Source organism: Plodia interpunctella, chromosome 1 (genome assembly GCF_027563975.2).
Source record: "Plodia interpunctella isolate USDA-ARS_2022_Savannah chromosome 1, ilPloInte3.2, whole genome shotgun sequence".
NCBI lineage: Eukaryota > Metazoa > Arthropoda > Insecta > Lepidoptera > Pyralidae > Plodia > Plodia interpunctella.
In genome coordinates this window covers 3,956,123-3,982,628 of record NC_071294.1, presented here as the reverse complement: position 1 = coordinate 3,982,628, position 26,506 = coordinate 3,956,123, and the positions used below count along the sequence as shown (strand labels likewise).

Sequence of the window (26,506 nt, the reverse complement as noted above, 5' to 3'; positions counted from 1 at the left end):
GTACCTATAAGCTATTCCAGGTTATATTCTATCCGTGTACCAAATTTCATAACTATCGCTCTAAGTACAAAGGCAATCAAGTGTACTTTTGTGAGTTGGTGTTTTAGTCTTGCAATATAGTCGTGTAATTTCTGTTATATTTGGTTCTGTTGTAGGTATCAAATTTCATTAAACACACTCGCCACAACTCGCAAGTGAAAGAATAGCAACTCTCGTACTTATAGAAAAAGGTACTTTTTAAAACTAACTAAAGTTTCACATCATGAAGTATCATCACATACAGAATCATGTATTCATCCCTTTTGGGATAAACAGAGACCTCGGGTCAAAATACCCAAAGGCCATGTAGGTGGGCACAGAGGTTGGTTGAAACAGGAATGAAAATCGTGACGGGTAATCGCATCACCTATTGTCATGATTTAAAGATGATGGGCTCAAAGTTACTACTAAAAATACTAGTTGTTTGTCATGAATTTGACCTCGCAAAAATTTGTGAATATTTCAGAAACGACTTAACCGATTTTGTTTCCCTACGAACTTAAATTATTGACGAAACCTACACACCTCATATCATACCATACCTTTTAAATATGATCAACATATCAACGGTTCGAAAGTTATCGCGTTACATTTCGTATTAATCTATCCAGTTGTACGAAGTACTTATTAAACTTCGAACTTCAATAATAAAATCAATGGAGAAATTGAACTTTTACTTTGCTTGCATTAAAAATAAAATATCTCGCTGCAACTTATTTCAAAGCCACTTACATGGTAGGTGGGTAGGTACTCCCGGAATGGCCACTAACGAACAAAGATCAAAGTTTTAAAAACAGTCAGTGATGAAGAAGATGAAGAACATAATTCGAATAATTACATAATAGCAACATTCTTGTCTATGCTTTTCATGTCATTCGGCCGACAAAGTACTACATCTTCTATCTAACTTGTGGTCGTTCGTTCGTCGGCATCGATGGATTCGTTTACAATTTACATTTATTTTTGTAAGCCAAAAATGGGTTGAAAATGAATTAAAAACATTCCAGTGGTTGTGAGAAAGTGAAAATATTTATTTACAGACTGCTTAAAATGTGATCATGGCTGGATTTACGACTTTGTTAGTCATAACATTGTGGCTTCGATGTACAATAGTATACGGATTTGAGTTTATATCACAATATCCCAGTAATCAACAGAATGGGTCATACTATTTCTATCACCTGGCGGTCGATCGAGCTAGCGGGCAAGTTTATGCTGGTTCCCTAAATTGGCTCCATCAATTGAGTCCCGACTTGAAACCCATTCATGTTATACGTACGGGACCTAAGCTCGATAATCCTATGTGTCATGCCAGCGGATGCACATCTCCAGATATAACGAGGACACCGATAGACAACGTGAATAAGATATTAGTTATAGATCAAGAATCCAGGATAGTGATAGCTTGTGGTTCAATTGCTCAGGGTTCTTGTTCCAAATACAAGCTTGGCGATCTATCTAATGAGCCCGAATTCGTCGCGGTCAGTGTTGCTGCAAATGATGCTGAAGCCTCCACATACGCCTTCATTGGTCCTGAAAGATACAATTCCTGGGACCGTTCCAATGTGCTGTATGTTGGTACAACATTTACAAATATTGGAGAATATAGGCATGACGTTCCTGCCATATCTAGTCGGGATCTTATGACACTAGAATTAGCTCAGTTCACATTCTCCAAGCAAAGTTTGATTCAAATAGATGTCAAATACAGAGATAACTTCTTAGTGCAATATGTGTATGGATTCAATGCTAGTGATTATGCATATTTTTTAATCATCCAGAAACATTCCCATTTGGCTGGCAATGAAGAGCTAGGATATGTGTCTCGTTTGGCCCGAACCTGTGTGAATGATGATAACTATAACAGCTATACAGAAGTTACCCTAGAGTGTCATGTTCGTGAAGAGACAATGAATGGTAAGAGTGAACTTGTCAATTACAACCTAGTTCAAGATGCTAAGATAGCCAAAGCTGGTGCTAGCTTGGCCTCGCAGCTCGGTATCAAGACAGGAGACTCCATACTGGTAGCAGCTTTCAGTCCTTCTAAGGGTATCACTAATGAACCTATGACAAAATCTGCTATATGTGTATTTTCTTTACAGGAGATAGAAATTAAGTTTAATGAAAATGTCCACATGTGTTTTAATGGTAGCACCAAAGCCCGTAATATGGGTTACATATCAGGAATGATATCTGATGGTAAATGTCCCAGTGTGGGTTCTACAGGCAATATACTTAATTTTTGTGAGGTAGGTCTTAAAATAAGCGGTTTGTATCCAATTAAAACTATGTCAGTTATTCATTGGAATGATACACATGTCACATCTGTAACCATGTCTGTCACTGGCCTGCATACTGTTGCTTTCTTAGGTACAAATGATGGTACATTGAAAAAGGTATTGATTGATGCTGAGGAAGCATTGGAGTACTCTAGTGAGGAACTGTTGCCTGGTCAAAGGATACTGCCAGATACTACTCTATCACCATATCGTAAAACCTTGTACGTATTAGCTAGAAATTCCATTGTTCAAATACCAACTGAGAGATGTGCCGAACATGGCAACTGTTCATCCTGTCTAGAATTCAATGATCCACATTGTGGCTGGTGCTCTCTTGAAAAACGTTGCACTGTCCAGAGTATGTGCCAAAAAGGAACACAAAGTGCCCCCAGATGGCTCTCCCAATATACAGGACAACAATGCATTGACTTTGAACAAATATTACCAGATAGAATATCTATGAATGAATTCACAACTGTGCAGCTTATTATTAGAACACTTCCAGAATTACCATTTGGTGCAAAGTACAAATGTGTTTTTGGAAATACCCCACCTATAGATGCAGCGGTTACATCTAATGGTCTAGCCTGTCCTACTCCTGATGTAAAACATAGGCCTAAGATCCCTCAAAACCAGGATCATGTTTATGTACCACTTTCAGTTCACTCATCAGAAACTAATAAAGATTTTGTGTCGCGAAACTTTGCTTTCTATGACTGTTCTAAGCACACAACTTGCCATTCCTGCATAATGAGTGAGTGGGCATGCAATTGGTGTATTTATGATAATAAGTGTACACATGAAACCTCAGCTTGTCAGAGGACTATTATAAGTGGAGAAAACAACCCATCCAAGTTACTCAATCATGGCGTTGGGCATTGTCCTAGAATAAGACAGTACAAGAAACCAATATTGCTGCCAAATAATGTCCCCAAGGAATTGGAATTAGAAGTGGAGAATCTTCCCCATTTGCAGCCTGGACATACTGGATTTCAATGTATTGTGAGTATTGAACTTGCCAATATGATTTTACCTGCCAGAGTTGAATCTAATCATTATATTGTTTGTGATAAAACAACATATTCATATGAAGAAGATGTGGGGGAATATAATGTCAGTGTTAAAGTTGTTTGGAATCACAAGCACTATATAGACACCATCACAATAACATTATATAAATGTGAAATTCTTGGATCTCACAGGGAGCATGCTGACTGTTCTCTTTGCATCACCCGGAACTCCATCTACCAGTGTACTTGGTGTGGTAACTCTTGCTCCTACAGCGAATCTTGCCTGGAGAACCCAGTGACTGAATGTCCCAAGCCCAGGATAGATATGATAAAACCTTTAAGTGGTCCAATAGAAGGTGGGACAATAGTGACTATTGAGGGCAGTAATCTTGGTTTGCGTGTAGAGGAAGTAACAGGAAAAGTACGCATTGGTGAGGTTTTATGTAAGATTGTAGATTTTGAAGTTTCTGTGAGTATAACATGTCGTACAGGGCCTTCAAATGGATCAACTGTTGCTCCAGTTATAGTGCAGAATGATGCTGGATATACAGAATCTTCTGTGTTATTCAGCTACAAAGATGTAAAGCTACAAGGTATTTATCCTGCACTGGGCCCTATGTCAGGTGGAACTCAATTGGGAATCGGAGGGCAACACCTAAACATTGGTTCATCTGTGTCAGCCTATTTAGATGAGCTGCCTTGTGCTGTAAATAAGACTCAAACATCTAATAATAGATTAATTTGTATTACTCCCAAAGCAAACACTCCGCGAGTAATCCACACACTGACAGTAGCAATCGATAATGCAAATAGAACTTTGTTTGGAGATTTGTTCAACTACACAGCAGATCCAACTATAATGGAAATAAAACCACTTAAAAGCTTTGTATCTGGTGGAAGGATGATAACAGTACATGGCACTAATCTACATACTATACAAAAACCATTAATGAAATTGTATTACAATAATGAATTGCTACCTGTCAATTATACAGAATGTACTGTGCTCAATGTGAATCAGATGGAATGTCCAAGCCCAGCTATAAATGACAAATATGATGAGATTATTCAAGCTACAAAATCGCAAACAAGTACTCCACAAATAGCTATGAAAGTTGGTTTTGTCATGGATAATGTTGAGACCATGCATGATTTGGAAAAATACTTTAACCCACCTCGAACTCACATGGTATTTGTTGAAGATCCTCATGTCTATCAATTTCCAAATAGAATTAAATTGTATAAAGGTGATCCATTGGTAATAGAAGGTGAAAACTTAATAAGAGCTAGTGATGAATCTGATGTTATTGTAAACATTGGAGTTCAACCATGCAATGTCACTAGTCTCACAATGCAACAACTTCTTTGTACACCACCTGAAATCCAACCTGCTAATACAGATGAAAATGGCGTGCAAATTTCGGACATAAACCTTCCATTAGTTGTAGTAAAAATTGGAAAAAACTTACGATTCCCGATCGGATATCTACATTACGAACTGTTGAGGAATTATAATTTTCCACCAGAAGCGATTGCAGGTATTGCTGCTGGTACATTCTTTTTAGTTCTCATATTTATGATAGTTTTGGTTATGTACCGTCGCAGAAGTACAAAAGCTGAGAGGGAATATAAAAGGATCCAAATACAAATGGACACTCTAGAAAGTAATGTACGACTTGAGTGCAAGCTCGCGTTTGCAGAGCTTCAAACTGATATGTCTGATTTGGCAGCAGATTTGGAACATTCTGGTATTCCCACTTTAGATCATGTAAATTATGTTATGAAAGTATTCTTCCCAGGTGTCTCAGATCATCCAATATTGAATGTTCAGCGACAGTTTATCAACACACCAAGAACCAATTATGATGCAGCTATGATTCAATTTGAACAACTGCTTATTAATAAATGTTTCCTTCTGTCATTTATAGACACATTAGAGTCGCAAAAGTCATTCAACATAAGAGACAAAGTAAATGTAGCTTCTCTGTTAATGGTAATACTAATGGGCAAAATGGAATATGCAACGGACATATTGAAGTCTTTGCTTTTGCGCCTAATTGAGAAGTCTGTATGTAACAAACACCCCCAACTGATGTTAAGGAGAACTGAGAGTGTTGTGGAAAAAATGTTGACCAACTGGATGGCACTGTGTATGTACTATTATCTTAAAGATTATGCAGGTTCTTCATTGTTCCTACTTTTCAAAGCCATCAAGCATCAGATTGAGAAAGGGGTTGTTGATGCAATTACACATGAAGCACGTTATTCTTTATCAGAAGAAAAATTGTTGAAAGAACAAATAGATCATCAAACTATTACTTTACATATTATACAAGATGATTTTGATGATAAAGTTCAGTGCAAAGTTTTAGACTGTGATAGCATATCACAAGTAAAGTCAAAAATATTAGATGCCTTGTTTAAAAATACTCCATTTTCCTTGAGACCATCCGTCCACGAAGTCGATTTAGAATGGCGACATGGCAGAGGTGGCCACGTTACTCTTCAAGACGAAGATCTTACAACCAAAACTGTTAATGGTTGGCGAAAATTAAATACGTTAGCTCATTATGGGGTCAAAGAATCAGCGGTTATGTCCCTCATTTCTCGCCAGAATGATAGTTTCAACACGCCATATAAAATACCTTGTAAAAATTGCACAGGGATATATTGCACTAATTCTCACATACGTGTATACAACAGTGATATAACTGATCAGAATGTCCATTATTATCATTTGGTTAAACCTATCGAATATCAACATATTGTCAATAAATCATCAGAACATAGCCACAAAGCTATACCTGAAATATTCCTCACGAGATTATTGTCGACAAAAGGTACAGTACACAAATTTGTCGACGACTTTTTTAGCACGATACTAACTGTAAATGAGGTATTACCTCCGGCCGTTAAATGGCTTTTTGATTTATTTGATGATGCTGCAAGAGCACATGGTATAATGAACCCAGAAGTGGTACATGCTTGGAAATCGAACAGTTTGCCGTTAAGGTTTTGGGTGAATTTAATAAAAAATCCAGATTTTATATTTGATATTAACAAAACTGCTACAGTCGATTCTTCATTATCAGTCATCGCCCAAACCTTCATGGATGCGTGTTCACTAACAGAACACCGGCTATGTAAAGATTCTCCATCCAACAAATTACTTTTTGCTAAAGATCTACCTACATACAGAGATATGGTGATACAGTTTTATCAATCAGTATCTCAGTTGCCTCAAGTTACCGACCAAGAGCTAAGTACATCAATGCAGCAACTCTCGGTGGAACAATTAAATGAGTTTGATACTCTGTCTGCCTTAAAAGAGTTGTACATCTATGTCAGTAAATATAGAGAACAAATTATATTAGGACTAGAGAACAAAATGCACTTAGCTCATAAATTAGATAATATAGCGTGCACTATGGAAGGCGATCCTACATCTATATGCTGACTATATGATACTGCAAGTTACGATTTAATTGCATTTACGTAATTTATTTATACAATACCTATTTTGTAAAAAAAAAGCTTTAATTTATTCTGAAATACTCAGATTTAAAACCGATGTATATTATAAAGACTGTAAAATATCATTTCCATAAATATAGTTAGGAAGTTTAAAGGTTTTTTTTTCCAATAAATATAAAATACTTCCTTTCTTCTTATGTAATGAATAAGATAAATACCTACTGATTTTTAATACTCAATAATTTAATAAGTCTACTCAGATTTATTGACTTTTTATAAAAATAATAAGTCCTACCAGTTTCCGTAATGAATTTACTCTTCCAGTGGCCATATTTTAGTGTCCATTCAATATTCTTAAGTTTTAATATCATAATTTGCGGTCTCTCTTTTTATTTATGGAAATTATAGATCTGATTTTTATTTAATTCAATGCATATTTGTAAATTTTTATTGTATGTATCTAAAAACTATATGTAACGATTGATGTTAGCTTAAGCTAATGTTAGCTAGCTTAAGCTAAGAAGGCCTTTCTACTAACGTTTACACAATGCAAACATCTTTCAAGAAAGTGTAGAAATTAAATGAGGGCGCTGTCGGCTGGCAACATGAGTGTTTATCAACCAATCTTTACTATTATATTTGGATATAATATATTATATTGCAATGTTTGTCAAAAATCCATTTTCTTCACTTTCTTGTACACAATGTATTGTATGTAGCTTAGTGTGCTGACTCACAATGTAGCCCTACCCTACCTACAGTAGACAAAACGTTAGTGGCAAGGAATTCTAATATATTATGTAAAGATATGTAAGTCTTAAGTAAGAAATGTGATATATTTGCATTTGGAATATTGATAAACAATAGTCTTATTATTACCAACCACTCCACTTGGATTGATTTAACAAATTAGCATTAATTAACTGTTTTGATATGAATTTATTTGGAAGTGGGTATTATTTATTAGTAATTTTTCATCAACTTTGATTCTGATTGAGCTTTGTATTCGCAAATATATATATTTTTTTTATTTCTAGTGTGCGACCGAAATTTGGTTTTAAACAACCTTTCAGTCTTTGGCTGGTAATAATCAATCGTGGCAGCAAACTTATATCGAACAAAATTTATTTAAAAATAACCTAAAATGAGATTAATAAATAAGATAGGAGTATATTTCTATATTATTTATCTTTAGTTTATTCAACTAGTCAATAGTATATTTCGCATACTTCGCATTTCACATAATCAAAAGTGAATTCGATTTCTGGCGAAAGCAGATATAATCTGCTTACGGCTGAGGTTTTGGCAACAGCAGAATACTGCTATTAATAGATTATATCTGCTTTCGCCAGAAATCTACCTTCGGTCGGACACTAGTGGTATCACCTTCTGTAACTATTCTGGATATGATCTCGTTTTATTAATTGCTCAATATTTTTAAATCTAAAAGTTGTCAATTTTATGTATAGATTTTAATGTGTTTATATACTTTGGCTGCATCTCATGTTAGACCTCAGTTGATATGATATTGCTTATTTGTATCTCTATCAGGTATACAGTGGAGAATAGGGGGATTTTACTGCTTATTTCTTTTGTAATGTCCCCTTGAAACAATTTTAATATTCCATTTACAAAATATTTTAAGGTAGCTTAGATGTAACTCGTTAGATATTAAGCAGCGTAAATTCACCCGTCTCTTAAAATTTTATATTATTGACTTAGATTATACTTATTTATCGATCTTTTTGTAATGAATAATTTGAACATGAATGGAATAATTGAAAAAAAAACTGTTTCATTTTACGTTATGATTTATTACATATAAACATACTTTTCTAACATATAATCATCACAAGCTATAACTTGTCTCAAAATGGCAGGACAATTGCACACAACACAGAACAAAATTCCAAGAAGCCTCTGGAAAAATGCATATTTTTATAGTAAACAGTATTTTCGTGCCCCCATTTCATTGTACTTCATACATAAAAACTAACGGAAAGTGCACACCAACCACATCGTTGTTAACGAACAAAATGACCAATTTTTAATATCAAGTTATATTATATCGTTATTACGGCTATAAAGTATTTCGTTTTAATGACACCTTGTCCTCGTTTTTTTTAACACATTATAAAACTGGAAAAAATCGTTGTGAACTTGTGACTTTTACCAAATCTGGAAAATTATTCATATTATAAGATAAAAAAAGACATTTAGTCTTGAAAAATATATGATTAAGCCTGGAATATATTTGTCTTGTTCTTTGAATGAAAAAGAGACAACATTAACTATTCCAGAAAAAAAAATATTGAAAATTAATATAATACATTGTAATATAATTTAACAAAAATCTCTTGAATCGTTTTATCGTATTTTAGAAATCCCTTCTGCGCAGGAGCATTGTTTTTTAACAAAATACAGAATATTTCATTTTAAATGTTCGGATCCATAGTAATAAATTACGTTATTTATAAATATAAGATGTGCAGCACGTTATAATAGGATCATCTAGTAACTTCATAGGTGTTATTTTGTGCATGTGTTTGTAAAATAAATTAATAACTTAGCCCAGCCTGTCATTGCTAAATTTATAAATAATAATCAGTGACCTAATTACAAAGCTTATGGTATATATTCTGCTATGAAATAATAACATCATAGCCATTTGAGAGACAAAAATAAATCACCATATTATTCCACATACAAATAACGAATTTATTTTATAAATATTAAAAATAATAAAGGTTACCGATGCATATTTTTTTTTCGACTACAAAGAAACCAACTTTTTCATAAATAACGAACTCATTGAACCACTATTCCAGTTGTTTATCCATTTCTGTTTCCAATATTATCTTGCAAAAAAGGGACAATTATATAAGTACAAATAAAAGTAATCAAAAGTGTTCGTTATCGTATGAATAATGTGTAGAAGACTATCGTAGCATACACGAATGAAAAAATTCTAAAACTTGTGCACAAATAGACCAGAATATCTACTATTTCTGAAAAACGAAAGTGTCCACAAAATTATGGCGTATCCAAATCTTTCTCTGTAAAAACTTCAGTCGTCTAGGTGAGACGCAGCAAACCAATCACAGCGGTGTGGTTGTCGTTGCGTCACAATGTCGTACTGTGATTGGTTAGTTGCGTCTCATTGCGAATCGACTCTATAGTGAGATGTAAATAGCAAAGTCTAAAACTTTACCGTTTTAGTATTTAAAAAACCTTTCCACTGAGTTTTGTATAATAAGGCAATGTGCATCAATTAGTCTGTTTTATAGCCGCTTCAGAGATCTATACTGGCGCTCTTGCGCTTATTACATAACACATCAACAATGTATTGAAACCAGTCTTTAACAACATCACATATACCATTTATGTCAGATAACTGCACATGCATGCTCACTACAAATCACTATGAAACACCAAAATACACGTGGATTAAATGCACTGGAATATTAGCTAACATTCGTAGGTCGATGACCCACAGATAAACATCTATAAAACACTAACTGCAAAAATATATAAACTCTATTAAGGCCATTGCAATATTTTATTGAGAAAATATATTATGCACATATTGTTTATTAGAGTTTTTTGCATTATGTGCGTTCAAAGCCCGTTGCGCACTATAAGCACTCCCAGCTCAACACAAAAGTTACGGCCGTAAAAGCGGGACACTTGACTATCTAAATATGTATAAATAAATGTATTTATTTTATTTATATAATAGTTTCGTTCGAGGTAAATCTTGGTAAAGTCGTTCTGTAGTCGGCAGTAATTTATTTATATTTATGTTAGTAGTAAGCATAACTAAATAAATGTGATATATGGACAATTCACACAGAATGAATTAGCCCAAAGTAAATTCGAGACATAATTTTCCCTCTCGACCTGACAGGCGATCGAACCCGGGACCTCCAGTGTAGCATTGCATGATGACCATTAGGCCACAGAAGTCGTCACCCATAACTTTTGAGCGAGTGGGAGAGGGAGTGGATAGTTGGTGGCTGCAAGCTGCAAACATTCTTGGCGCAGTACGCGATGTTAATAGTACACAGAATACAGTTTTTATGCGTTTTAATATTACGTAATATTTTTAGGTCAGGGAAGAAATTCCCGTAGTATAAAAATACAAAAACATTTACATATATAAATTTGGGAGATGTATCAAACAGAAATGTCAAGCGTTTCCTATTCACAGAGTTGTTTAATAATATATATCCGCATAGGGAGTTTACTTCAGGCAGACGACCAGTCGTAAACGTAGCAAATATATATAATAATACACTGCTTTTTTGCTTGTGTTCCAGTGCTCGCAGAGTAATACATTTGTGCATTGAAGTACGAAGAATCTTTTCCCCGACCTGATGTTAAATGTTATAAAAAATCTACAAATTTACAAACACTAAAGTTATTTAATATCAATAATAAACATATACTACGTATAAGCACATCAATGCTTCTAAACGTGTACAATTTCATCGCACTTTAACACCTTCGCGGACGCTCCACGAGACACAAAAGTTTTATGTTATAACTGCTATTAGCAGTCGTGCGTCCACGACAATGTTAATTTCTATATTAAATCCATAGACTAAAAATCTATGAGTACATCACATTTTAAAACTTTCAAACGAAATTTTGTAATCGTGAAAAACAATTGAATATAAATTATGTCAACAAATAAAATTCATATAATAAGTACATATTTCAATTAATATCACATTATTTATTATAATTTAAACGTGTCTGTCCAATGTTGATAATAAAATAAGTTCACTATCACTTTTATAATTTTTCTACACTAAACTTTCTTATTGTAAACATAACAAAAACCTTAGCGAGGTGGTTCAACTCTCATTTGAGTAATATGTAATAGTGTAAAAATATGTACCTGTACAATTTTAAGACAATACATAGAACTGAAAATACATATTATACAAAATTCGATTTAGGCTTTGGTAGATAGGCATCATTATTGTTACCTAGAACAGAAACTTCATCGCTCGCTTTAAAAAGCGTAACGTACAAAGAGCCTGGCGCGCGCTACGATTAAATTGTCGCACGATTTTTATCTTGTTTAAAATTTTTGAAATGACTCCCTAGTTTTTAAACATTTCATTGAAAATAAATTTCACAAACTGATCTCCGAATATTCTATAATAGTTTATGGTTTAATATCTATTGAGCTTTAGACAAACGTTGAAAAGAGTGCTTCTAAATCAAATATTCAAGTGTGGAAAATTTTTCGACGAGACGTTTTTTTGATTGACGTGATTCCAAGAGCCAATCAAAAGATCGTCAACAGCAAAAGAAGTCGGCCCACGTGGCCAGAGCGAAAATAGCGCAGCGCACGCGCCGGCTTAACATCGACAATTTTATAAATAATGTTCACTGCATCTTAGCTTTCTCCAAGGGGTCCCTGTAGACGATAGTGGAGGATTTGATGAGGTCCGGTTCGTCGTCGAGCACGTCGCCTTCGCTTTCGGGGCTCTTGGGGCACTTGTTGTGGGCCATCAGTAGGCCCCCGGCCAGGCCCACCAGCGCGCGGTCCAGCCACGTCACCGGGTTAGCGTATATCAGGCCCCCTTCGTAGAAACCCAAGTGACCTCCGTGTGCCAGCTCCAGGTACATCGCCTTTTCGTGTGAACCTGTAAGTTTTTTTTTTTTAATATTGCTAGTTGGTATGTGACTAGTGCCTGTGAAGGTCTGGTTTCTAAGCTAAATTAAAATGAAATTAAACCAAAGATTTTTAAAATAATACACTGAGGGCCTGTATCAAAACTTTCTGATAAGATATCATATTGTAATCTGATGGATAGACTAACCAGTAAGATAAATCTGCATACCTATTATCTTCATACTATGATTGGCCAGTTAGCCGTGTCCAACACTTGTGAAACACAACTTATAGCGCTATCGATTGGATATGTACTATATAGACTATCAGATAATCAGCAAGTAGTGAAACAGGGCCTAAATATATATATTCAATGTACAGTTTAATCCTATGCTTTGTAGCATCATAATTAATTATTAAAAAAAACTTTTACATCACAGTTTCGCATCCTCAATGTCGGTGATTATAGCTGCAATAATGAGATTCAGCTTAATAATGTAAATTTATTGCAAACAACAAATTTAGCACATTGCACTCACTCGTTAATAAATGTGTAAGTATAACGCGATATATAGTAGCGCCTGATGTCTAGTGTGGATTCTGTCAATATTGCATCTCAACAGTAGTCTTTATTTACTACATAAAATGCCGTAATATTTAGACGTAATATTGACTAACGCGAACGAGACTGGTTTGTGATACATATGCGTATTATGTGTTATACATTTATGTATAACATATAATATGTCGTATTGATAAATCTAACGATAGCACATATATCGTCATTTCATCGAAATGTCGTGACAAATAGTTATCGCGTCTAATTCATGTACTTAATCCTCTGAATCATTGTAACATGCCGACACAGAGATAAGATTTAACAAGACAACAGACAAGACATTGTTGGACTGATTATATAACTATCAGTCTCAGTGTACAATGAATTTACTTTTCTATGGTAATTTCCATAAAGTCAAATCAGATACTTCTTCTAGATGTTAAAAACAAAAAATATATTGGTCTTGTGTGACAGTGGGTACAAGTGACGTCACAAATGTTGAAGTAAAAAAGCGTTTTAATTTTAGCGGTTGAAGGAAAACATCGTGAGGAAACCTGCATATTGGTGGATAGTTTAATTCACTAAGTGGGTATAAGTCTGTCAGATGCCTTTAGGCGACTTGAATAAAATCTGACACCAGGTGTTAGCAATAACACACTCTATATGAATGAATGAATTGTCTGAATGCATTTATACATTTTATTTGATACCCAGCGAACCCCCTATTGTCGTGTTGTGTATAAAATAAGATTGGTTATAACCACGAAGCAAAAACAAAGAGACGCGCTTTATCCCATTTTTCTTAACAAAAATGGTGCAATGATATGCGGGGCTAAAGCAGACGAGTGGGGTGAGTGAGGTAAGCGGATTCGCCATGGCTCCACCCCTTTCCGAAGGAAAATCGTGTGTCATTGTCATCATTGTAAGGGTGCACAAATCGATACATCGGGTCCTTCTCTATATTTGGTTCGTAGCTCTTTATCATTTTAAATGTAACATGACAGAAATATAAAGGTAACATATTAGACGTTTCCCTATTCTATATACATTATAAGATAGAGGTAGGTACAGACAGCTTAAGAATTATGGTAATGTTTGTAAATTAGTTATTAAATGTCTCATTCTGAGCTGTTATTATTTTGTTTACATTTGAGTTTGATGAAGATAGAGAGAGGTCAATGAATAATTGGCGATAAAAGCTTGGTAGATACTGTTATATCAAACTAATTGCGTTTTAATTAAAAAGTATAGTGTTTGAACCCCGGTTAGGACGCCCCGCGCATCCGGGTGACGGGGAGGGGGGGGGGGGGGTTTGGGGGGCGAGACGGACGGGAGTCAATTGAATGCTGATTAGCCAGGCATCACGACATATCTGCGGCGATGTCGTAGAACGGCGCTGCGACGACGTCGGCAGGGTCGCCGTGGCGTGGCGGAGCCACTTCTTCTTTGGATACCGACAACGACGCCACATTTGTGTATCCTATTGCTAGTATCCATTATTTTATTATATCTATTTTTATACAGTCCCAATATTTTATTACTCACATCGAAGGATCCCAAACATATTCATATAAAGATGTTACGAAGACTTCATTTTAAAAGTATTTTTGAAATGAATTCTTGAATGAAACATGTATATTTTTCATCTTCATCTTTTTATCAAATAGATATGATTTGAGATTCAAAGCACAACGGATAGCATCATTATAATGAGGATGATTTTCGTGGTAATATTCTATGACAAAATGAACATGAAAAAAAGGCATCCTTTATGTAATCCTAATAACAAAATTTCATTCCAGGTAAGACAAAGCAAAAAATCTACTTACTGACAAACTCCCTAATGACATGCAGCAGCGGTTCAGGAACTATGGGATCGTCGCGCGCGTTGATGAAGATCATCGGAGTCTTCACATTCTCCAGGTAGAAGTATGAGGAACTCCATTTGTATAGGTCGCCGACAGACTCAAAACCGTGCACTCTCCTGGAGATGTCAATTATTCATATTAACATATTACATAACCTTTTAGTCTTAGTTTCATCATTACATAACCCTCCCTCAATCCCTTATCCTTTCACATATAAAACTCGAAAATAAAGGATACTGTCGCTGGATAACTTTTTCTCTCTAGAATATTTTGCAACCAATAAATAGCGGATAACAAAGAAAATACACAAACCTGGAGTACGCCTCGTCCAAATCCGGCAGAGTGCCAGCAGAGACGATCGCCTTCTCGTCGAGAGAGTACCGGCTCTTCATCTCCTGGCTGAGAAGAGTTCTCTTGTGTCGCGTGATGATGTTACGGTAGTTGTCTGTCATGACGTACAGGTACACGCGGCGGAAATTCTGCCACTGCAGAAGGTACACCATAGTGCTGAAAAACCACGCATTTGCCTTATTATTTATGTAGTTTTTGTGGCGTATGGCTCCGCCCTAGATTAGGACTCTATATCCTTCCGTGGATGTCGTATGAGGAATAAATTGCCTAAATAGATTGAAGGTTGACGTCAGCCAGACAACCGGTCATAAAAATCAATAAATACATTTAACGAACTCTGCACTTTGGCTCTGGGGCTGAAGAAGTATCGGTGAAAACGCTCAAATGATAAGAAATTTATGTCATTTTTTGCTTTATCCAAACCGGTGTCATACACGACATCAGTAGCGGTTGACCTTAAAACGGCACGACTACCTAACCTTTGTTCAGTATAATTAGCAATGAAGGAAATTATAAAGTGTGATACTAAGTTGTATCGATTAGCAATATTTCGTAATCTATCAAAAACTTTGACATTTATTCAGAGTTAAATTCATTGACAGTTTACTCCGTTATATTTTCTATCGTGTCCTAGCTAGACTGGCATGACAAAAAATTAAATCATTAATAATAAATGATTGGGCAATTTCTATAGGAAGAACTGACCCACGAAATCGTATAAAAAGAACAAGCGATCCTTATCTTGTTACTATTTGTTTTTATCATAATCATTAAGTATTTACGACCACGAATAAAACATTCCAGAAAACAAAACATAAAATACGAATATAAAATAGATAAGAACATATCATTAAGAATCTTTTTATGGCCCATCCGTAATAGTACAGACAAAATCATTGCAAATTCACATCAACGCTGAAAATCATTGCAAATCCACACCTATTACCGTTGCATAGAATTCCAGGTAACTTTACAGTCGGTTGACTGGTAGTAATAACTACATAAGTATTGCACTTTATTACCTAATTCACAGCTTGCAAAAAAGACTTACTCTTAATTTTTTTGTTACAACCATAATTAGGTGCCTTGTTAAAATTAATAAATGGCAGAAAGTTTTTAAATAATTAAACACTATCGGGAACAAAAAATAACATTCGAAACGTGTATTAATTTGAAATTATAAATAATAAAACCTATTAGGTGTGTGTAATTTTTTAAAGATCAGCAATGGCCTCATAACCCTAAAAAATACGCTAAAACGACAAATAACGTTCATGCAAATTTCGACTCATGAAATAAGCAGTAACTGTAATACAATTGCAGCACAAAAAAAAACTGTAGGTAGGGGCCATCGCTCTACATGTACAAGAAGTATATTGTACATCGTTGTTATGGGCACATAAAGTTGAATAAGGGTGGAAGGATGACGAAGTAGGTAGGGCAGGTATTGTTCCTCGAGTTATTCGAAAACCGATTGCTCGATTATTATCTCAAGCAACCTCTCGAGGCAGTCGAGACAATAGCCTCTTAGGATGTGCCTCAAGGCAGTCGCTGCCTCACCCACAGTGCGCCTCGCTATCGGTAAGTTGATAACTGCTCTAGACGATATATTTAATGCTAAGAAATAGATGTAAATATAGTTTTAATATCTTAAATGTTAGTCTGGGTTTATCCTTCTTACATGTTACGAGTATAAAACAGAGCATCCAATGCTCCTTTCCGTCCGTCCGTGAAGCGGTTTTTGTTGTGGAGATAATTAGTCAGATTGCAGTTCTCGATTAGGACCACTGAAATTTATCTTGTGGAAGTCGTACAAGGCGAATAAGGAATAAAAACCATGACAGCCGTTAGACAGCAACAGCAATAGAGTTGAACGTCATGACGCGGTTTGTGTTAAAATCCAATGATTTTAACACAAGTCGCGTGATTAAAATGATTCATTGAAAATTAGAATTGCCTCATCCAATCATTTTAATCAGGCCCTATAGGGCGTAGTCACAGGCGTGAATCCGGACGAGAGAAAGAGGGAATCATGTACTTACTCAATCGCATTGTATCCCTGGCATATGGAAATGCCGCCGATTATGTTAGAAGGCCTCTTGCGATCTTCGCCAAGGTACTTTGTGACCAGGTTGCCGCCCAGACTGAACCCGACAAGAATTATCTTCGTGTTAGGATACCGCTCCACTAAATTTTCGATCATGTAGCCATAGTCGTCTGTGTGACCTGCAAAAATTGTATTTTTCATTATATTTGCTCTTTATATGTATGGATGTCGTACGAGCGACTAATGAACAAAAGCACTACCATGCAATGTAACAACAGCATTCCTAAGGAGGGTCGATGTCTGGCAGGTGCTGGTCTTCTTTTTCTAGCTGTTTAAGTACAACTGCTGGGAAAACTGCTGGTCATAAAATCGCAGTCAACAGCAAATCAACGCGTACCCCAACTCATTGCAAACTCGTCCCTACTAATGAGGAACAAAGGTCCATGCAGGATAATTTGATATGCTGTCGGCTGTACATACAATAGCATTATTGAAGTAAAATTGAAGCCTTATTATAGTATGTGATTAAGTAGTTAACATACTTGGCCTACACGAGTGGAGTCTGAAATGGTTCTCCGACAATTGCTTCGTCTACGAACGTTTCGTCGGAAAACTTTTTCAGACTCGCACAAGTGGGATAAAACTCGAGAAGAGATTTACATCCCATAAAAATACCAAGCCCTACCAAGTACCCTAGTCCGATTAATTTTAAGTAAGTGGTAGGTACTACTGACTACTTTATATACCTAAAACTTCCTCAGGAAATACACACTATCTATCGGTGAGAAGGCGGCAGAGGGTTTTGTTTTATAATGCTCGTATCTAAGGATAAGGATATATTATTAGTCATATAATATTTACATTTACTTGGAAGTTACCGGCCAGAACGGACAGTTATGATAACCGCTGGCGGTGGTATAAGCGAGTTAACTAAAGTGCATAATAACCGTGAAAGAAATTTAAACCAGTAAGCTTAGTGATTCCGTCCGGGTAATCTAGCGAGAATTAAATAATAATTTATTAAATTCACAAGACACAAAATATACAATTTAATTATACTTACAAAGTTTTACTTTATTGATAACTTATTAAATTACTAGTTGCGCCCCGGGCGTTCGCTCCCGTGGGAATTTCGGGATAAAAAATACCCTGTGTGTTATTTCAAGTTATTTTCTACCCGTGTATCAATTGTCTCAATCGGTCCAGTAGATAATGCGCGAAGAGGTAACAAACAAAGTTACTTTCGCATTTATAATAATATTAGTTGGGATTATTAAAATGACATTCGTTTGTATTAATTATTTATATTTATTTGTCAAGAAACATTAGGTTAATGAAATCGAAAGTAATTATTTTAATCGACTTAAATCGATTATGTAAAAGTCAAATTTATGATCCTTACATATTATAAAACAAAGTCCTCTACCGCGTCTGTCTATCTGTTCGCTATAAACTCACAAACTACTGCACGGATTTTCATGCGGTTTTCACCAACAGATAAGAGTGATCCCTGTGGAAGGTTAACGGGCATATATTATGTATTTACCCGAGCGAAGACGGGACGGGCCGCTAGTATTAGTATAGATCAACTAATTAAATAACACACACGAGGTTTACCCATTTGAATGCCAAATAAACATTTGCGTAACGAACTATATTTTCCGCTTGAGCATAGGTGAAACATCGCAAACTGATACACTGAGCATTTCGTGTACAGTTACATTCGTTACATTGCAGAAAGCAATCGGGAATTCCATTGCGGTTCGAATGCATGGGGTAATATCGATTATTATCGATTGTACACTAATTACAAAAGTCGATGAATAGAAGGACAAATCAACATATGTCGCGTCACATAAGAACTAAGACAATAGGTAGCTAGAATTAAACTTATTCTACCTTGATCCAATCTCATTGTAATTTAAATATGAAGAAATATTCTTGTTGTAAACATACCTTCCTTTATGGTATTTTTGAACCAGAAGCATGGAAATTATTTACAAATTGGTAAGGTTTTGTTAAAATTAAAATCTTACAGCTGAATGCCGTATTTTGCTTTATTTTAAAAAATCAACTAGTTAAATACAATCATCAACACACACATGGCTGTGTGTTACGATTATATATTCTGTATGGTAGTGTGCCTCTCCCAAAGACAACATAGACCTATTGAAAGCTGTTTGCGTGATGCGCTTTCATGAGACTTTTAAATTTTTATCGAGCAGAATCCAATAAAGCATAAGGTGGTATTTAAAATCGATAACTAAACCAAATAATAATTGTGATTCATGAGAATGAGCTAACACCTAACACTTAGTCACCAAAGTATCAGTATAGCGTCTCAAATGACTCCTTATGTGTTTACCAAAATAAATAAAAAAATTATATAACTGCGATGCGGTAATATGGTAATGTGACGAGAATATTATAAAACATTACATTTCGGATATTTTTAAAAGCAAATTGAATGAAAGAAAGTGATACGAGCACTTTCTTTAATTATTTTAGTTGTAACTTGAAACTTAATACTCTTATCCTTACATATTATATAAAACAAAGGCCTCTGTCGCGTCTGTCTGTTGTTCGTGATAAATTCAAAAACTACTGATTTTCATGTGGATTTCACCAATAGATAGTGTAGTTCCTGAGCAAGGTTTAGGTGTGTAATCCCAGCTTAACATAATAAAGTTTTTACCCGAGCGAAGCTGGGACGGACCGCTTATAAACAATAATATCAGCGCGTGTGCAAATTCTGATATGAACAAATAAATGATTAGATAATTATATTTTACCAAATTATGCTAAAGTTTCCGTTCGTTATCGTCAAGAGTTCTAATCGTAAATATAAATCTAACTATAGTTCAAAACCTGTGTCGTCATATACTAGATGTCCTGTATCAACTAGCAAGTCACATTGACATTACAAATACGAAATACTCGTATGTCATGGCATGGGACAGACAAAACTATAGGATAGGTACCCTAAATTATACTGTGACAAAACAGGAAGAAAAATATTATGTGCCGATTGCAAAATAAAAAGTAGGGCTGTTGGCGCTGTTACTTAAGGGAGACTCTCTGCTGGGCTAGCAATCCGAATTATGAATAGATTCTCTTCTCTAGAGCCTTGATGAAAGTCAAATGGTCGTTGGCGGCGGCGGGCACTTTATTAAAATGGAAATATACTAAAAAAACGTTTTCTAAGCCTGCGGTTATTGTCATAATAAAGATCTTGTTGTGGAGTTCCCTTGCAGGGAACTGGGTGCAACATCAAGTCATGTTTATCATAATAATGCATTGTCAGTCATGGAAACTGAAGCGACGTGTATAATTTCAACTCTGTGGGATACGCGGAAGTAGGTGAAATTTAACTTGAATGATTTGATTACAGACGAGAAAGGAAAATAAATAAAATCTTAACTAAATTCCTTACAGCCTCCTCCTGACTAAAGATCGTGGTCAGGTTATTAAGTAGAATGAAACAATAAACTCACCATAGGAGAATATTCTGAAACCGGTGACGGGCACGCTGTTTAGGGCGCCGATGTGATTGAGCACGGCGCAGCGGTACCCGTGACACTGGGAGTAGTGCACGTAGGTGCGGATGTACACGCTCTCTGACGTGTTGCCGATGCCGGGGCAGATGGCGACCGTCACGTCATCTGTGTATCACGTTATACGTATATATATATATATATATATATATATATATATGTGTGTGTGTATATATACATATATATGTCATCGATGTCATATTACATACATAGGGCTTAGCGTGGTTTATATTTCGCTTTTGAGACGGCCAGTCTGCCAGCACGAGCGAGTCAACTGAGAAGACTTAGTGAAATGCAAACTGCAAGCCATGAGGATTCAACGGAATTCGAAAGGAAAATATTAGAAAAATATCTAGCTACAAACTCCCGTCTATAGTTGCATGCTTAGAAGTTGTGTAACAACAGAATAGGTACATAGAGGATGTCTAGTATGGTAATTCGCATGATATATTTGAAGAGAAAGTTCTGTCCATGATACGACAACTTTCGCTAAGTATAATATATATACATATATATACATATATATCCATAATAATATTATAAATGCGAAAGTCTGTCTGTTTCGCTTTCATGGCTATACCGCTGAACCGATTTTGATGAAAAATGCATGTAGTTCGTTCAAATATTTATATATCAAAAATCAACCCCCAAATGACTATAATAGGGGGTGAAAACAGCATGGGATAATACAACCCTATAGTATAACCCGAATCAAGTAGGGAGAGCGTTCAGAACCGCCTCTATTCAAAATGATTCAGATTTATAAGCGGCAATATCGGCAGGATGATTATTTTATGAATAAGTGGGTTCTTAACGTTTAGTCAACTGGAATTATGTTATGTAGGTACCTATGCACGTACCTGGCATAGAAGGAAATTACTCTCACCAGTTAGTTACAAACGCGAGCTCAATATTTAACCCAACCAAAATTACGTATTGCTAAAGGTGGTAAATAAAACTTGTTATTACAGAAACTAAATTTTGCAAGAATAAGTTTTGTAACAGTCATTCACTCTGAACTATCGAAGCGCGATCAGTTTGACCTTGTATACAATCTCGTATATTGATAACACGTGGGATCTCAACTTCCATAGGCATACACTTCATAACTTGAAACGATGCTGTATATTTTTTAACTCCGCTCTAAAAGTAAGCATTTTCTTATAAAATAACTTCAGGAAATATAGAGTCAACGAATAACAACAACAAATCGAACAAGCCAACAAATCCTCAAAAAAGAGTAAAAACAGCAAGAAAAACGGTTAAGCAAGACTCGCGCGTCTAACTTTGATTGATTCCCAGCTGAAAGAGACCGTAGACCTGGGTATTTGGTATAAATTTCAACTTGATACCTTTACGCGTTCATGAGAAAAAGGGTCTTGACGGACAGACAGACAACGAAGTGACCTAAAAGGGTTCCGTTTTTACCTTTTGAGGTACGGAACGCTAATAATTATAAAAATGTCATCAAATAATATGAGATCCCGCGATATAAAATTCTATTATACCTTTGGATCATGTTAACGTGCAATTTACACTGTGGAAACAACTACTCGCGCCGTGGTTGATATTGTCATAACATAATTAGTATTGTAAGTATGTCTAGTGACAACTAGTGAACGGATGCATTTCAGTCACGTGTGCTATGCTACTGCTAAGCGAACTAGAAAGCTTATTACAGCATTAAGGGAAAAGCTGAACTGAGATATTCTCTCAGGCACAGACTTCTATAGGTAGGTATTAGTACTGAGGCAATGGTTTTACGTCACACCTACCGATTGACGGTTATAGATTCATTTATTTAGGTGGAAAGTTAAAGTTACGGAACATCTATCGCCAATACAAAAAGAGGAACCGATTTTACTTCGAAATATAATTCGATCTTAATGATTTAATATTTAGAAAATTAGGTTAGGTAACAACATATTCAAATTTATTGTTACCCGAAAACAGTTATTGTAACTTGTTTTACCAGCATCCCTCCTGATAACGTCAAATAATAAAAAAAGCAAAACCTCAACCTACAAAATCAAAGATTTGTCATGAATATACCTAATTAGTGAAAAACGTCCCGTTTCGTACTTCATTTGATAAAATTTGCGTTTCTAATAAATAGGTAGGTAGGTACTTCAATCAAGCTCCAACTCTCACGCCCACTATCGGCTTTACTTTAGGCACTAGGTAAGTACCTACCGAAGTGGTGATGGCATGTGTTTTTTAAAATACCTACCTATTGCGCAAAATTCGGATTGCTAGACTCTGACTGAAACCTCTAAAGAAAACGAAATATCTTTATTTTGCGGAGCGTTAATTACGAATGACAAAACATTCATTTTCATGTTAATAGTTCCTTGGAAAAGAGTAATTTAAAGGCATTGTCTCACATTATCCTATTAGTCATAGCTATACCACGTTCATAGTTTATTGCGTACTCAAAAGATAAATCAGTCGCTCGTTGAATTATTACTGTGTTCTCTCACTCTCAAAATATAATGAGCCCTGTTATGTAAAATTCGATATTTCTTCGTAAGACACGTGTAAAATAATAAACCTCACTCCTAATGAGCCGTGGGTTCAAGATCTCTACGAAAAATTTTATAATTACGAAAAATGAAATAATTACGAAAAATTACATTTTATATCTAATTTCAATATTGTGGACACCTCAATATTGTGACATTTGCCATCACCACAACAAAACAGGACCTTTGCCAGGAAGTGACTGAGCTCTCAAATCGTTGTGACTCGCTTCCTTTTATTACCTATGTGTTATTTATTGCTAAATCTTCGGAAGATTTTGTAGGTAAGATTTTTTAAGTCGCATAAAGACAATGACGTATCTTTTTAAATGGTATAGTTCAAATTCAATAGTGGCAGTAACAGTCACACGAGGCGGGCGCATATCGGTGATTCCCCGAAACATATTTCTAGTCAATTAATGAAAGTCCCACCCAGCCTGGGAGACCAATCCCACAGACTATCGGAAGAATTCGACGATCGTGGCGAATTTGACGAACATTGATACATTCTCGGGATTTTCCTTGCATTGATACATTCTCGCATACAAGCCAAGTAATGTACGACGATTCGCTGCCGAGTTCGCCAATAGTGTGAAACAGAATAAGCGCGAATTGGAAATTTTACATCATATTATCGGAATGAAAAGATTTAAAATCTGTAGAATATTAACAATCTACACGTCTTCCCGTGAACAAATTGGAAACAAAAGCAAACCTTTAGTTAAAGTCTATTGCGTATTTCAGCAAAATAACCTAAATGTTAGGTTTTTGACGCAACGGTTTCTTCCAACGTCCACTGACATAGGTATACCTATCTACTAAATATTTACTTATATTATGTTCGGTCTTACGAATTAAAAAGCAGCTAGCGCGCTTAGATCATGCCTATAAGTATTATTTATTATCATTTATTACTCTGTAAATGACCGTACATGATTCAGTCGAATGCGATTCTAATCTGCGCCTTGCGTGTCGAGGATCTACTTTTGTACGGTCACGTGCATAAAGATGTATACACATAGGTTATTATTCCATTATAAGAAAGTCGAAAATTGAATGCAGTTGTATATGTACAGTACACTTGGGGGCAGATAAACCTGACCCCCACCTAAGTAACTTACACAGAGGGGTTATCATCTGCCCTCAAAGTGAAAAATTCTTACCTTCATGTTCAGATCCAACAGGTTCGTACAGATCATATGTGAGGGTAGACCGATCAGGCAGCACCAATGAGATTCGACCACCTATGGGCCAAGGGCATCGCACACGTCCAATCAAACTGTGAAGAATGGTCTGGACGTGTCCACTGAAGCCCCACAAACGAGTTGGTACATATCTATGGAAAAAGTGCTTTATTTACTAAACATCCTGGGGGGAATTTCAAGTTAAACTTTCAAGGAATACTTATACTATATGAAGCTATGCATCACATTTTCCCATATAGAAAATACTACACAAGTAGCTATGTCTTTACGAAACAACATAAAGATCTTTCAGATGAATTGATTGTATGTGATAAAAATATAAGCTCATAAAAAAGTCTATTTATTAGAACATATGGTTATAATAAGCACCATCTCACCCAACCATCATATCATAAATAATTTAGGTATCAAACTATGGATTTTAGGATTGAGCAGGTATGTTTGTGACTTTTTCAAGGTTGAATTAACATGCATGACTCAATAACAAGTTTGGCTAAAGTCGGGATTAATTAAATAGTTAACATATGAGACCATAAATAACCCACAAACTTACATCATCTTAAATGTAATTTAGAAATGATTTTTGGATCAATATTATTTAAATAAAAAGTTGCAACCAATTTAACTATTATGTTTTATTATTATAAATTATTATGTTTAACTCATAAATTAACATTTTAAATTGTAAATGTATTTTAATAAACAAATACTTTAAATTAATATTGAAATGTTTGCTTTGTTTGTAATAACTTTATTGTATTATAAAATACAAAGACACAAGTAACTGAAAAAGATTTAGCATTTTATTTTTATTATTTTATTGCATATACAATATAATTTTCTTACAAAAAAATCAACAACATATTTAAGTAATATGTGATTGACTGGAAGTAATAAATAGTTGTAAGTGTGTACTAGTAGACACTTTTGTTACAGTTAATTTTCTTGCTAGTTTAGTTTTTTACAATAATGATGGATGTTTAAAAAAGGCTATGATTGCAAAGTTGCTTGCAAAGAAATGTAATTTTGAAGTATCACATGTATCCAAAAATTTGTATATTAGTTTTTAGTATCATTACTACATAGTATATTTTTGCAGGTGAATTGATGATCTCACAAAACAACTGCCCATATAAACGTTTTCGTTTGGGTTCATAGGTTGGTTAGGCAGTATACATCGAAATTTTTGTCAAGTAAAATACAGTTTTTTAGTACCTACGTGTATTTATATTATATTTTGAAGCGAGCCATTTTCTAAATAGGATATTTTGGTTTAGATTGATGCATCAATTGAAACTACCTAAGTTGTAGGTTTGTAGGTGTACCTCGCATGACATCATCAACAACTGTAATCTTAGTAGACATAATAATAGAAAGTAAATAAATAGTACTTACGGTTCATTGAGAAATGGTGATATAAATAGTATGTTCTCAATAAAACTTCTATCCTTTCCAAAAATTATGGGTTTTTGTGCCTGGCTGTTAACATTCAATATTCGGAAGAGTATACACAGTATAACTGCGACAACAGCTAAAAGAACTGTCGACATTGTTAAGCACTCTGATAATAGCAAATCCTTTAAGTACGAAAAGAAATATCTACATAATCGCCACAAAATATTACTCCCTGAATTGAGAGGAAGCAATAATATTAGAGTGACAAAAACAACCACCTCCCAAAGAATACAAGAGAAACTGATTTTGATAAATTGGTTTGTATACGGTTTGGTTTTATGATTTGACAGATGACATTGACAGATGTTTGACATTGGTAAATTGATTTTTTAGAGCAAAAGTTGTAAAAATATTTTTTTATTTTACACTAGCCAACGGTAGTTTGTATTAATATTGAGCGATAGCGATCGTCCCAGCCCCAACTCGTGGGGCTAAACATTTTAATCGCAAAGTTCCTAATAATGTTTGAGCTAATGCTATGCGTTGCGTCAGCTCGAAGGGTATGCTTTATCCTTTA

General features: G+C 35.1%; 2 protein-coding genes across 2 annotated transcripts; one reads left to right on the top strand and one right to left on the bottom strand.

The window, feature by feature from the left end:
- Positions 1–941: 941 nt before the first annotated feature.
- PlexB (Plexin B) lies at positions 942–9,439 on the top strand. The gene has a single exon (XM_053745426.1). The coding sequence runs from the start codon at positions 1,098–1,100 to the stop codon at positions 6,783–6,785; it is 5,688 nt and encodes a 1,895-aa protein (XP_053601401.1). The 5' UTR covers positions 942–1,097; the 3' UTR covers positions 6,786–9,439.
- Hydr2 (alpha/beta hydrolase2) lies at positions 8,596–26,224 on the bottom strand. Its single transcript, XM_053745467.2, has 7 exons — positions 25,930–26,224; positions 24,493–24,665; positions 20,751–20,918; positions 17,252–17,435; positions 15,171–15,365; positions 14,820–14,974; positions 8,596–12,462 (listed from the first exon to the last, which is right to left on the bottom strand). Exons 1-7 carry the CDS (start codon positions 26,082–26,084, stop codon positions 12,203–12,205), a joined length of 1,290 nt encoding a protein of 429 aa, XP_053601442.1. The 5' UTR covers positions 26,085–26,224; the 3' UTR covers positions 8,596–12,202.
- Between the last annotated feature and the right edge of the window lie 282 nt (positions 26,225–26,506).